Source organism: Saimiri boliviensis, chromosome 14 (genome assembly GCF_048565385.1).
Source record: "Saimiri boliviensis isolate mSaiBol1 chromosome 14, mSaiBol1.pri, whole genome shotgun sequence".
NCBI lineage: Eukaryota > Metazoa > Chordata > Mammalia > Primates > Cebidae > Saimiri > Saimiri boliviensis.
The window spans coordinates 4346095-4360674 of NC_133462.1; the positions used below are offsets into that span (position 1 = coordinate 4346095).

At 50.6% G+C, this 14580-nt stretch overlaps 1 protein-coding gene across 2 annotated transcripts; it reads left to right on the forward strand.

The window, feature by feature from the left end:
• Positions 1 to 652: 652 nt before the first annotated feature.
• On the forward strand, positions 653 to 13285 carry LAIR1 (leukocyte associated immunoglobulin like receptor 1). Of its 2 annotated transcripts, XM_074385969.1 has the most exons (9): positions 653 to 802; positions 1467 to 1502; positions 5345 to 5638; positions 9835 to 9873; positions 10222 to 10350; positions 10444 to 10486; positions 10575 to 10612; positions 10831 to 10883; positions 11417 to 13285. In XM_074385969.1, the coding sequence occupies exons 1-9, from the start codon at positions 766 to 768 to the stop codon at positions 11561 to 11563; spliced, it is 816 nt and encodes a 271-aa protein (XP_074242070.1). In that variant the 5' UTR covers positions 653 to 765; the 3' UTR covers positions 11564 to 13285. The 2 variants fall into 2 exon arrangements, with proteins under 2 accessions (XP_074242070.1, XP_039322964.1); XM_039467030.2 differs by lacking the exon at positions 9835 to 9873 and having other exon boundaries at positions 11417 to 13283.
• The last annotated feature ends 1295 nt before the right edge of the window (positions 13286 to 14580 follow it).

The following is a 14580-nucleotide window of genomic DNA, read 5'->3' on the forward strand; positions in this document are numbered from 1 at the left end:
GACCTCATGATCCACCCGCCTCGGCCTCCTAAGGTTCAGGGATTACAAGTATGAGCCACCACGCCCGGCTGGTAGTTCTATTTCTAATTTTTTAAGGAACCTCCCCACCATTCTCTACAGTGATTGCACGATTTTCCATTCCCACCGAAGTAGGCAAGGGATCCAGCGTCTCCACATCCTCTGCAACACTGTCTCCTTAAACAAATAATATCCACTGCAGGATGCTTTTAACATGTTAAATACCTTGTTGCGATTTTAGCAAAGATCACAATATTAAAAACTTGGAGAAGGGTTTCTGTGGCTCCCATTTCAAATACGAGGAAATGTCAGCTTCTGGGTTTGTAACGTCTTGCCCAAGAGCTGCGGCCGTTGCCTTGTGGAGTTGGGATGGCGTCCAAGTCAGTTTGTTGCCCGCCACCACAGGACAAGGACCTTTATTCTGCCATGTACCCCCACCCCACCGCCCTCCTGGGCCTAGGTGAGTCCTGGAGGGAGCGGGGTCGGGAGGTCTGGAAAGTTCCCTGCTCCCATAGATTTAGAAAGAGGCGACACATGGGGTAACTAGTTTAGCGTCATCTGATCATGTGGGTAAGTGACGTTTTTCAGAAACCAAGGCCCTCCCTCTCGTCTCACTAGTCAGAAGTGTGAAAAGAGCAGGATAAAAAGCTCCTCCTCTCGTGTGAGGCAGCTGCTGTGGGAACCCCATAAGCAGGAGGCGCCACATCCCGCCCGCTTGTGTCTGCTGCAGTGTCTGGGACCGGGGTCATGTCTCCCCACCCCACTGCCACCATCCTGGGCCTAGGTGAGTCCTGGAGGCAACAGGGAGGACTGGAAAGTTCCCTGCTCCAGCCTGACTCCAGTCCTGAGGATTCTGGGGGGGAAAAGTCTCCTCCTCCCCCAAGACCGCCCTGCTGCTCTCCCCGGGGCCTAAGTCTGACCAGAGGAGACCTTGTCCTAAAAGCAGGGGCCTGGGTGTGGGGATGACGTCAGCTTTAAGAGGGGCTGGGGTGCCGGGCGCGGTGCTCATGCCTGTAATCCCAGCACTTTGGGAGCTGAGGAGGGTGGATCACCTGAGGTCAGGAGTTTGAGACCAGCCTGGCCAACGTGGTGAAACCCCGTCTCTACAAATACAAAAATAGCCGGGCGTGGTGGCTCACGCCTGTCATCCCACTTAGTTGGGAGGCTGAGGCAGGAGAATCTCTTGTACCCGGGAGGCAGAGGTTACAGTGAGCCGAGATTGTGCCAGCGCTGAGGAGCAGGAGCCTTTTTGGAAGAGGAGACTTTGGAATTTATCTTGAAACCATTTTGCAGCAAGAAGGATTCTACTCAGACAGTGATGTGGAGGAGGGGTGGTTTGGTCGTTACGAAATGCTGAATGCCCCCAGCTGCATGGAGCCCCCTTTTGATAGCAGCGCCGTATGAGGACTGGGTGGTGGGCATTTCTCTCACTGCGGCTTCCCTTCCAGTGCTCTGCCTGGCCCAGACGATCCACACGCAGGAGGGTGAGTCCCGTCTTCAACCCGTCTCCCCAGTCCCCTGTGTACCCCAAGGGCAGTTCTGGGTGGGAGGGATGTTGATTCTCAGAGGGCCTCGAGGGATCCCTTGAAATGTATCCTAGATTGCAAAGGATTCCAAATGTGAAATGCACAGCCCTCACCCCTTTCTCTCCTTCATTCTCCACCTGCTGCGTTTTGCTTTTCTTATTTTTAAAAATCTTTTTTTATTGACAAAGAATTATATATGTTTGTGGGATACAATGTGATGTTACAATGTATGTAAACATTGTGGACAAATTAAATAAGGCTAAGTAACATCAATCACATCACATACTTACTGTGATGAGAACATTTAAAATCTACTTTTAGCAATTTTGAAATACATAATAAGTGATTCTTAACTATAGTTAGCCTACTGTGCAAGAGATAGCAAAACTTACTCCGCCTGTCTCATTGAAACTTTGTATCATTTGATCAGTGTCTCTCTCAAGCCCTCCACCTCCAGCCTCTAATACCATTATTCTACTTTCTACCTCTGTGAGATGACTTTTTTTATTTTTTATTTTTATTTTTATTTTTATTTTTTTGAGGCCGAGTTTCACTCTCATCACCCAGGCTGGAGTGCAGTGGCGCGATCTTGGCTCACTGTAACCTCTGTCGCCTGGATTCAAGCGATTCTCCTACCTCAGCCTCACAAGTAGCTGGGATTACAGGCATGCGCCACCACACCTGGCTAATTCTTCTATTTTTGGTAGAGATGGGATTTCATCATGTTGGCCAGGCTGGTCTCAAACTCCTGACCTCAGGTGATCTACCTGCCTCGGCCTCCCAAAGTGCTGGGAGTACAGTTGTGAGCCACCATGCCCGGCCGAGATGAACTTTATTTTAGATTCCACATGCGGCGTTATCTTTCTGTGCCCGGCTTATTTCACTTAGCCGAATGTCCTCCAGTTCATCCGTCTTGTTGTGAGTGACAGAACACCCTTCTTTTTCTGGGCTGAATAATATTCCACTGCACATGCCCACCACATTTTCCTTATCCGTTCATTTGTGGGTGGACGCTCAGCTTATTTCCATGTCTTGGCTGCTGTGGGTCCTGCTGCAGACATCACAGGAGTGCAGGCGTCACTTCCACACACCGATTTCCACAGTGACCGTTCAAATCCAACATGACCAAGGCTGAGCCTGGGAGCTTTCCCCAGATGAGTGCACGCTTCCCTCGGCAGCTCCTTGGTGGGGAATATGACAGTCACCAAGGGCAGACTCTGAAGATTCATCCTCTTCTCCATCCTCCTAGATGCATCCTGTCACCCAGTCCTGGTGATTTCACTCTAAATTTCTCTCATCTTTCCTTCTCTTACTTTACTTGTCCTGCGTCTCCCCCAGGTGACCGCACCTCTCCCCTCCACGGCTCCCCGAGGCTGGCCTCAGCCTGTCCATGCCCCGGCTGCCCGCTCCCTTCCTGACGCCAGGGACTCGTGATTTTCGAAAGCACAAACATGACCATTGTACCGTCCACAATTTTTAAATTGTGTTCAAAATTTTTCTTTTAATATCTCATTGTAAGGTGAAATATCCTTTTCTCCTCAGAGCCCTTCCCATTTATCTTCAGGTAGAATCAGACCCACGCCCCTCTCTTTGGTCTGGACATGCTGATTTTCCCAGCCACACCCTGTCCCTGTGACTTCGGGCTCACTCATCTCTGCATTCCTGCAGCCTCTTTCACTTTCTCAAACACTCTATATCCTTTGCAACATCGGGCTGTCTCACATGCTGATTAAAAAAATAATAATAAATCATATTAAAAATGATGGATGAGGCTGGGTGCAGTGGGTCATGACTGTAATTCCAGCACTTTGGGAGGCTGAGGCGGGTGGATCACCTGAGGTCAGGAGTTTGACACCAGCCTGGCCAACATGGGGAAATCTTGTCTCTATTAAAAATACAGAAATTAGCTGCATGTGGTGACGGGTGCCTGTAATCCAGCTACTCGGGAGGCTGAGGCAAGAGAATTGCTTGAACCTCAGAGGTGGAGGTTGCAGTGAGCTGAGATTGTGCCACTGCACTCCAGCCTGGACAACAGAGCAAGACTCTGTTTCAAAAAACAAAAAAGAAAAAAAGAAAATAAAAGAAAAACCAGAAGCGAAGCAAAAAACAAACAAAACAAAGAAAACTGCATGCATTTATCATGTCCAGTATGACGCTGTGGGCTATGCACAGTGTAGAACGGCCGCATGGCAGGCATTCCTCCCCCTGCTAATCGTTTTCTTGTGGTGAGAACGCTTAGAACCACCTCTATTAGCAATGTCCAATCATGCAATACATTGTTGTTAACTACAGTCACTATGTTGCACGTTACCTCTCTTGAGCTGATTTCTCCTCTCTAACTGAAACTTTGTGTCCTGGCTGATGTTCCCACTTGGATGCCCAGGTGTCCTCGGCTCAGGTAGTTTCTACTCCTCCCTCAGCTCTCAGCTCAATAGCGCTTCCCCCGACTTTGCCAAGGAGGTCAACTCCACCGCCCACCAGCCCCTAGATGCCCGCACTTAACCACAGGAAGCTGATTGCAGTTCACAGCGGCAGATTTGGACAATTCTTCCGTCAGTATCTGTCCTCCCTTCTAGACGTCCACCTCCCAAGGGCAGGCATCCTGTGTGTGTCTCTCACATTTGTGGAAACAGCAGCCCATGAAAAGCGTCTTTAAACAGATTGACAAGCAACTGAGATATGGTTAAAAGAACGAGAAATGGACAAATGGGTAGGTTTGGGGAGATGGCAGAAGGATACAAAATTTCAGCTACACAGGAGGAGTAAGGTGAGGATGGTGCAACGGGGTGACTGGATTAATCACAATGCACTGCATGCTTGAAAACCGCTAAGAGGGCACATTTTAAATGTTCTCACCACAAAAAAACCATGCAAACTAAGGTTATACTAATTAGCCTGATTCAGCCACTCCGCAATGTATACCTGTATCAAAACATGTTGCAAACCTTAAATAGATGCAGTTTTGATTTGTCAATCGTAAAGAATGATAAAGTATGGATGAGCGAACTGAAGCCTTGCCAGCTCCCTGCTCTGGTCAGGGATTTTGCTGATTTTGACACAACTTTTCCTGTTTCAGGGTTTCACACCCACCCTTCCCTCCTCTACCCCAAGCCCAGAGACAAATGTGGTTTTCCAAGAGCCTTAATAACAAGGAAATGCAAATTAGGCTGAGAAGAAAGCAGAAACTTCAGAGAAAAACGCAGAGGTGGTGGCTCCGCAGAGACTTGCATTAGCAGCGGGGACCTGCCACCGGCTGGGCTGCCTCAAGCAGATCAGGGCTGAGGGGTTCCTCCTCCCCGACACCAGACCCTCACAGGAGCCTGGCAACCCCCGTCCCACACTCAGTCCCAACCCCGGGACTGGCCAGTGCGCTCAGGCCCCAGCACCCATCGTCTCCAGAACCCTCAATTCCCTGTCCCCTGTCCTTCACGAGTGACCATGTCACCCCCATGCTGTGCCTCCCTCCCACCCTCTGTCCCTCTGGAAAGTGGCCCTGGGCTCTGCAGCAGACACGAAGGGCCCCAGGCTGCTCTGACTCTTCCTACGTGACCCTGAGCAGGGCTCAAGCTGTGAGCAAGTCTCAGGGTCCTTAGTGTCCACCGGGAAAATAACTCCGCAGCAATGAGAATTCACACGCAAGTGGAAGGCGCAGGAGGTGGGAAATGTTCTAAAGTCGGGCTGTGGTTGCAGCTGCACAATTGCATAAATTCGCTAAAAACCCTGAATTGTGATGCGAATGACATGTGTGACATGGTGACCTCCTACAGTGGACACTGAGTCCTTCTCTGCTTCCCTCCTAGGGGCCCTGCCGAGACCCTCCATCTCGGCTGAGCCAGGCACCGTGATCCCCCCGGGGAGCCCTGTGACTTTCGTGTGCCGGGGCCCGGCTGGAGTTCTCACATTCCGCCTGGAGACGGAGAATAGATCCAAGTTCAATGATACAAATAATGTGTCTCAACTTAGTTCATCTGAGTCACAGGCCACATTCCGCATTGACTCAGTGAGTGAAGACAGCGCTGGGGGTTATCACTGCATCTATCATACGGCCTCCGGATGGTCTCAGCAGAGTGAGCCGCTGGAGCTGGTGGTGAAAGGTGAGGATGCCACTTGGGCCCTGCCCTAGTCTCAGCTCTGCCCTCGAGCTTGTCCCCAGGTCCCTGGACCCTGTCCCAGCTGCTGTCCTCTCTCTGTGGCCACTCTTGCCCTCCTCCTGACCGCCCAGCCCTCCCCTCTTCCTCTCCCTCTGCCCACACCTCCCCTCTGCCCTCACACCCACTTAGGTCCTGGCACCCTGGTCCCCTCTGGACGCCACAGATGGCCTGGACACTCAGCCCAGCATCGGGTGGGCTCAGAGCTGCCTCTACTTGGCTGGGTGGGGAGTGGGTTCCCAGAGATTAGGGGGCAACCCCCCTACCCCACTCAGGGGCTGAGTGTCTTTTCACCCAGGATGGGTGGTCCTCTTGTTATTCCTCTCCCCTGAGCCAGAACCTGCCCCAGGGAACGTGCTCCTCCTGCTGTGGCTCGTCTCCCATTGGGCAGAACACAGGGTCCAGGGGTGGCTCCTGACCGGGGCTGGACAGTGCTGTGGGAAATCCTCTGGTATGTGACCACACGGACCCCTGTGTGTGCTCAGCCGCAGGGTTGTCCTGAAGTCAAAGTCCAATCCACTTTTACGTCCCCCCAGGGCCTCATAGGAGTCCCCTGAGGTCAAGCAGAGCTGGTGGTGGCGGGGAGCAGAGGGAGTGACCAGCGCCTGGCAGAATGGGCCAAGCAGCGGGGCTCTCCCAACCTCCTGTCCCCTGCCCCATTTTCTCTGGAGTCTTGGGACATTGGGATTGTGTGATGAACATGGCGCTTTTGGAGGGGGCTCAGAGGGGAGGAGGGCAGGTTGGATGGGATGGTTCTAAAATTTCTCCTGCCCTTGTTTACAGGAACCCCTGGGGGTGCCAACTTCCCCCTATACCCATCCCCCTCCCCTTACAGCGACTCCCCCTCCCCCCATCCCACTTCCCCGTGCACCGAGCTCAGCTCCTCAGCAGGTCAGTAGTACGTTCCTCATCAGGAGGGGATTCCAGCGGGATCTGTGCTGGGGATGCAGCTCTGGCTCCAGCCCTGGGCCCCGGACTTGGAATCGAGGACCAGGGAGGGCATGGGAAGGGACTGACGCTGCCCAGCTCTGGCAGGTCGCTGATGCTCAGGGAGACCACAGTAGCAGTAGTACCTCGACTGCAACCTCACTCCACGCCAGGCACCGTGGAACGCGCTGAATGCAAACCCCACTCTGCGGGGGAGGTACTAGGCTGATTCTCTAACTCCTCCTCCTCTCTAATATGCAACGCAGAAATTCAAGTTTCTTGCTCAAAGGCAGGAGGTATGAAGGGGCAGGGGCAGGGGCAGGGGCAGGGGCCGCCCACCCGGGCAGCCACACCCCAGACTCCCGGGCTTGCCCGAGCTCCACGCTGCCCCCTTGTGGGCGTGTCCTCACCATTCACCCCACTCTGCACCTGCGAGCGACTGAGAACTCACCTTCCAACCTGGGACACCCGGAGAGGGACCAGGAGGCTCCTGTTGGCTATGTGATTTCCAGGGGAGGCCTGAACAGTGGAGTAAGGTCCCTTAAGAAGAGGACGGTGTCAGAGGGAGGGGACATAGCCTGTACATGGTGACCAGGATGAAGCCATGAGGCTTCCCTTCCGTCTGGCTCTGCCCCAGATTCTGTGATGGGGGTAAAGCTGCCCCAGGTCCCTGGGTATCAACTTATCCATCTCCTGCTGTGGTCTGTGACCAGAACCTCCCAGGTGAGGACACGGGGTCAGAAGCCATCCACAGACACTTCCCTACCTGTGTTCCCATTGCTAGAGTCCTTGAGCTAGACCAGTGACAGTCTGTGAGACTCGGGCTCTGAGCTCAGGCAGGTGGGACCAGGGGCTAAAGCCACATGGGAGGTGGGAGGAGTGATGCTGTGCTCCATCCAGACCCCCTCAGAGGCTCCTGGACTGCCAGGGTGCAGTGGGACATGCTCCTGAGTCCAGCACACCTGGTTCAAGTCCAGTGTCTGGTTTTAATTAGCCTTCTGTCTGCAGGAATGTCTGTCTCCCTCTCCTTCCCTCTCTCCTCTGTCATCTTTCATGCAGTGACATATAAAGGTTACGAGGACAGACCCTCCTTGCAGCCAGATTGCTGGGTTCATGGTTCAAGTCCCAGTGGTTCTGCCACCCCACTAGCTCTATGCCTGACGGTGACTCACACGAACCTCCTGTGTCCCAAATTCCTTGTGTGAAAAATAGGCAATGAAAAAGCTGTCCTTGCAGAATCATTTAGGGGAGGCCAGGCGCGGTGGCTCACACCTGTAATCCCAGCACTCTGGGAGGCTGAGGCAGGTGGATCATTAGGTCAGGAGTTCAAGACCAGCCTGGCCAATATGGTGAAACCCCATCTCTACCAAAAATATTATTTTAAAAAAATTAGCCAGGCATGGTGGTGGGCACCTGTAATCCCAGCTACTGGGGAGCCTGAGGCAGAGAACTGCTTGAACCCAGGAGGCCAAAATCACGCCACTGCACTCCAGCTTGGGTGACAGAACATCTCAAAACACAAGAAAAAAAGAATTGTTTAGGGGACGCTTGAGTTCAGGTACGCACAGTGCTTCCATCAGTGCTGATTAGAAAACTCCCAAGGAGGATGAAGTATTTTGTACTCAAAGGGACTGTGCCAGGCATGGAAGCCTCCGGGTTTGATGCACCATGAATGAGAAGAAATGGCATCCTGCCTTGTGAACCTCAATGGGGAGAAATAGTTAAAATGAGTAATAGAAATGCACATATGCCTTTACATGCATACACAAATAAAAATATATGATTTGCAATGTATAATTTCAGATCTATAATTTAAATTATATTAAACATGTTTACATCATATATTACATGTAGAAGAAAAATAATTATATAATAAAAATATGTTAGTGTATCACTACATATGACTATACTGTATATTATGTGTTATATGAAATTTATATTTACAATATATAGTGTAATAAATTTCAAGTGTTATAATTAATAAATATAGGTATTCATGTAAATATAAATTATGTATATATTATGTATAATTATAATAGAAAAACATTTTATATTTAATTATAGGTTTATCAGCAATATAAATTACGCATTATATATTATATTGAATATATGTGACATATAAGTAATTATAAATCACATACATTTAACACTATATTCATTAAATAGCATGTACATGTCAATTACATAATTAAAAATATATATTTGTTATATATTATACATTTGCATAATACATGATACATATAACCATAAATATTATAAAAAGTGTAATCTTGCACATACATAGTACATATGTAATTTTTTAAAATGGTGGAAAATGTTATAAAGACCAAGCCCAGGCAGTCACGGCGTAGAATAAAGCATAGTGTGCTGGGTCTTGGACCCTGGAGGAGGCATGAGGGAAGGACACTCCAAGACAGAATGCTTGCTTTTCTTGAAAGATATTAAAGACCCTGCCTAGCACAGGGGAGGGGAGGGGCTGCTGTTCCTGGAAGAGGGACCCTGGGTTTGGGAGAGCCCTGCAGGACCCCATTTGGTCACCGTGAAGTGGGTAGTGGTGTGTACTGTGCAGAGGAGCATGGATGATGGAGATGACAGACAAGGCCTGAGCAGGGAGCCTGGCCGGGGCCGCACACACTCGCCCGCTAGCTGCAGGCCTTCAGGAAACAGGAGCACAGCGGGCCTTGGATTCTTCCCACAGGAAGGCGGGTTACATCCCCATCAGGGGTCTGCCGCTAGGGCAGATAAAATCAGACATGGGGATTCTTGCATTCTGTTGGGAACCCAGAAGGAGGTCGGGGAGGGAAGGGCTCTTTTCCTCTTCTTATGGGTGCCTGGTCTCTGCCTAGATCCGCAGAGGGCAGAGAGCAGCGATGTCTAACACAGCTTCACACCAAGGAAACGTGCTGCATCTGCACCGTCCAGTAGGGATGGCATTAGGCACGCGTGGTCACTGAGCCCTCGAGACGCAGACAGTGCAGCTAGCTTCTCACGGCATTTAAATATCAATAGCAACGTGTGGCTTTCATTCTGGACAGTAGATGTAGAAAGTTTCCATCATCACAGAAGACTCTGCTGGGCGGGGTGCTGGTCTAGAAGGAGCGGTCGGGGTCCTGGGGAATGAAGGGAGATTCCTGCAGTGGGCATGGGAGGACTCAGAACCTTTTCTGTCCAGCTCAGGGCTCTGCCTCCGCCTCCTTCTGATTCCTCCCTCCCAGGACCCACGCCAAGGCCTTCAGACAACAGTAACGATGAGCGTGAGTGATGGGGACTGTGGAGCATGAGCCTGGTGTGTCCCTCTTGGAGATGGAGAAAGAGGTCAGGCTTTGGGGTTTGTCAGATTCCCGCTCTGCCAATGGCTGGCTGTGTCCCTGTGCAGAGGACCCCAGCACTCAGGACCCCAGTGGTGGAAGAAGGGGATAATGATCCCTGTGCTGCAGGACTGTTATTCCCCTGAGAGATTTAATCCTTGTGCTGTGGGACAATTATTTATCTGAGAGATGTGATACATTAGTAAGTCTGTGACACACACACAACATGTGTGTGGTATACAGTAGGTGCTCAATAAGTACACACTGCTGAAAACTTGTTTCTGTCTTTCTTAGATGCCCCTGCTCCCCGAGGCCTGAAAGCTGAGCATCTATATATTCTCATTGCGGTCTTAGTGGTCTTCCTCTGCTGTTTCTTCCTCCTGGTCCTCTTCTTCCTCCATCGCCAGAATCAGATAAAGCAGGGTAGGTGTCAGGGGCAGGGTGGAGTGACTTGGGGAAGCTGTCAGGAGACGCAAGGAAGAAGGTCTCCTTAATTCAGACCCCGACTGTCCTCAGGGCCCCCAAGAAGCAAGGATGAGGAGCAGAAGCCACAGCAGAGGTGAGGCCCCCGGGAATGAGTCCTGGACGTCCATCCCGTCCTCTGCCGCCAGGCTGCCCCTAATGTTCATTTTTATTTTTCCTCTCAGGCCCAGCCTGGCTGTTGATGTTCTAGAGAGAAAAGCAGGTAAAGGGGGAGAAGGAGGGACAGGCCTGGGATGGAGAAGTGGGAACTTGGTGCCAATCCAGATGCAATGTTGGGGGGGAGAGGGGAAGAATCTTCAGGAACATTCTAGAAGGTCATATTATAGATCGATGCAAGATGACATCTGAAGCTGGGGGTCTCAGGCAGATTTGCCCTGTGACATCCTCCCCAGGAAACTGACCATGTGTCTTGTCCCCCAGACATGGCCACAGCTGATGCACTTCCTGAGAAGGACAGAGACACCGACACCTCGGTGAGCCTTCCTGCTAATTATCAAAGTACCCCAAATTTAGCAGCTTAAAAAAAATCTCAGTTCCTTGGGTCCGGAATTCAGGAGTTGCTCAGCTGCGCAGTTCCGGCTCACAGTCTGGGCTGAGGTTGCTGTCGAGAGGTCGCCCAGGGCTGTGGGCATCGGAAGGGTCCTGCGGGCTGGAGGCGCCACGTCTGAGACGCTCACCCCCACAGCCATGGCAGGAGGCCTCTGTTCCTCTCACAGAGACCTTCCCACCCTGCCAGCTTCCCCCAGAGGAGGGACCCGAGGGTGTGGGGAGGGCAGAAACACAATGTCTTTTGCCTCAGCTTGGAAGTCGGGAGTCTTCCCTTCTGCCTTGTTCCCTGTCACATAGACCAACCCTCAGACCCTGTGGGTGTGCTCTTCACATGGATGCAATTTCAGGAGCGGGTCCGCAGGGCCCACGGAGACGGCAACCACAGCCCTCCAGCCCCACAGCCACGCATCCTCCCCCTCCCCCAGCCCCTCCCTCACCCTGGCTCGCTCTCTCCCAGGCCCCGACTGCAGAGGGCCCCCAGGAGGTGACATACGCTCAGCTGGACCACAGGGCCCTCACATGCAGGACAGCCCAGGCTGTGTCTCCACAGTCCACAGAGCCCCTGGCCGAGGCCGGCACCTACGCAGCCATTGTCAAACGCTGACCCCAGGCCCGCCTGGCCTCTGCACCCGAAGACTCTAGGAAAAGCCTGAAGCAGCCCTTTGCAAGGCTTCCGCCTGGACTCATCCTCATCTGGAAAGGCCCCCAGGCAGATCTCCTGGAGACAAGAGCTGGAGCCTGGAGGTTTCTAACCAGCATGCGGAAGGCTCGTTAGCCAGCTGGTCCCTTCTACAATCGAGCAGCTCCTTGGACAGACTGTTTCTCAGTTGATTCTAGAGACCCAGCTTCAGTTACCTGGCTGTTTCTAGAAACCCAGCTTTACTCACCTGACTGTTTCCAGAGACCCAGCTAAAGTCACTTGCCTTTTCTAGAGGCCCTGCTACAGCCAGTCACCTGATTTCCTGAGTAGTGATGCAGCCCCCAAACTGGTCCCAGGTGTCTCCCGTGAACCTCCAGTGACCCCAGAGACTTTGCTGTAATTATCTTCCCTGCTGACCCCAAAGACCTTCCTTAGAAGTCAAGTGCTAACCTTGAGACGACGCTATACACATCCAGCTGACAGCTAAGCCCAGTTCTCTGCATCACACTTTCCTCTGTGCATCAATAAATTATTTTGAAGGCCTCACATCTGGCAGCCCCGTTCCTGGTCCTGGGTGCACAGGTCACTTGGACCAGCCTCTGCCTTCACAGTTGTTCAAAGCTGAGTCAAGGAGACAGAACCTACAAAGGAGGTGTCAGGAAAAAAGCATTTTCTTTTCTAAATTTAATTGATCAAGAATGTGCATATTCAAGGCGTAAAATGTGATAATTTGTTATAGCCATACATTGTGCAATGATAACCACAGTCTCTTTTCTTTTTTCTTTTTTTTTTGAAATGGAGTTTCACTCTTGTTGCCCAGGCTGGAGTGCAGTGACATGATCTTGGCTCACTGCAACCTTCGCCTCCCAGGTTCAAGCGATTCTCCTGCCTCAGCCTTCCAAGTAGCTGGGATTACAGGCATGCACCACCATGCCTGGCGATTTTTTTTTTTTTTTTTTTTTTTTTTTTTTTTTTTTTTTTTTTTGAGACGGAGTTTCGCTCTCATTACCCAGGCTGGAGTGCAATGGCGCGATCTCAGCTCACCGCGACCTCAGCCTACTGGGTTCAGGCAATTCTCCTGCCTCAGCCTCCCGAGTAGCTGGGATTGCAGGCATGTACCACCATGCCCAGCTAATTTTTTGTATTTTTAGTAGAGACGGGGTTTCACCATGTTGACCAGGATGGTCTCGATCTCTTGACCTCATGATCCACCCGCCTAGGCCTCTTAAAAGTGCTGGGATTACAGGCTTGAGCCACCACGCCCGGCCGATCTGATGGTTTTATAAGTGTTTGGTAATTCCTCCTGTGTTCATTATCCTTCCTGCTTGCTTAAGAAGAAGAAGTCTGCTTCCCCTTTGCCTTCTGGCATGGTTCTAAGTTTCCTGAGGCCTCCCCAGCCATGCTGAACTGTAAGGCAATTAAACCTCTTTCCCATATAAATTACCCAGTCTTGGGTAGTTCTTTGTAGCAGTGTGAAAACAGAGTAGTACAACATTGTGCTCCATAAATATTCACCATTATTATCTGTCAATGAAAAAAGAATACTAAAACGATCCCAGAAAACCAAACCAAACAAGCAAATGAAGGGAGCCAGAAAAGAAGCCTGCGTGCCCATTACAAAGAGAGTACATACAAATATTTTTTATGGAAAGAGTTTTAATTCAGCAAAAACTCAGCCAGCTCTTTCTATGGGGCAGTTGCTATTTTAGTTCTAGGCAAACATCGACATGTTAAATTCTACAAACACTCCACAGCGTGCCCTATATTATTTTCCTCATTAAAAAAAAAAAAACAAAAAAAAGAAACTATGGACCAAGACATGAAGTAACTTGTCCAAGGTCAGCCATGTCTCAGAGGCGGGGGCTTCAAACCCTCATGAGGCTCCCGACTCCACGTTAGGAACCCCTGGACAGGCTGCAGCTCACCGTGCTGGTTCAAAGAAGGTGGGTGCCTGGCTGGCCTCCCCAATTTTAATTGGCACAGAGATTTACTTTTCTTTTTGCGCCCATGTTTGATTTCCTCCTGGGATCTACTTCCCAACGCTGTACTCTGTATCTTTGCTTTCTTGTGTGAACATCCTGACTGCTTTTTCCTCTTATTCACATGGGACACATTCTCCCTGCTCTATCTCTGTCCCTGTCTCTCTCTCTCTCTGTCTTTCTCTTTCTGGGTGTCTCGTCTCTTTTTAGGCGTCTCTGTCTTTTTTCTCTGGTTGTTTTTCAACCATCACCAGAGTGTTTTCTCTCATAACATCTTGTTTGACTCTGACGCAGAGGGTGACAGGTGGGTAAATGAAGTCTTTAGCAAAAGGTGAACAGTCCGGACATAGCAGAGGATTTGTGAATTTTTTTACCCCTTGCAGAGCACAGGAGGGCTGAGCAGGTCCCAGTGTCTGCTCCAGTGTAAGGAAATCCAGGAAGTTCGGGCAGTGAGGTCACAGTGGAAAGCAGGACAGACACAGTTTAGGGGAAATGAAGCAAAAACACTGAACTGTTATTAGTGGAAAGAGGAAGAGCCAAGAGAGAAGACAGAACATCAGATGCAGGGACTCTTTCTTTCTCTTTCTTTCCTTTCCTTTTCTCTTTTCTTTTCTTTCCTTCCTCTCTCTCTCTCTCTCTCTCTCTCTCTCCTTTTTTTTTTTTTAGACAGAGTCCTGCTCTGCCACCCAGGCTGGAGTGAAGTGGCACAATTACTGCAGCCTCCGCCTACTGGGTTCAAGTGATTCTCCTGCCTCAGCCTGCTGAGTAGCTGGGATTACAGGCGCTTGCCACCACACCTGGCTATTTTTTTGTATTTTTAGTAGAGATGGGGTTTCACCATGTTGGTCAGGCTGATTTCAAACTCCTGACCTCAGCTGATCTGCCTGCCTCGGCCTCCCAAAGTGCTGGGATTACAGGTGTGAGCCACCACGCCCAGCCCCAACTTCATTCTTTTGATGAAGATACCCAATGTGTGCAATATAATTTATTGAAGAGACTCTT

Coding starts and splice junctions, on each gene's coding strand:
- LAIR1 (XM_074385969.1), top strand. CDS start 766: ATGTCTCCCCACCCCACTGCCACCATCCTGGGCCTAG. Junction 5,639..9,834: donor GCTGGAGCTGGTGGTGAAAG/GTGAGGATGCCA, acceptor CCTCCCTCCCAG/GACCCACGCCAAGGCCTTCA. Junction 9,874..10,221: donor AGACAACAGTAACGATGAGC/GTGAGTGATGGG, acceptor TGTCTTTCTTAG/ATGCCCCTGCTCCCCGAGGC.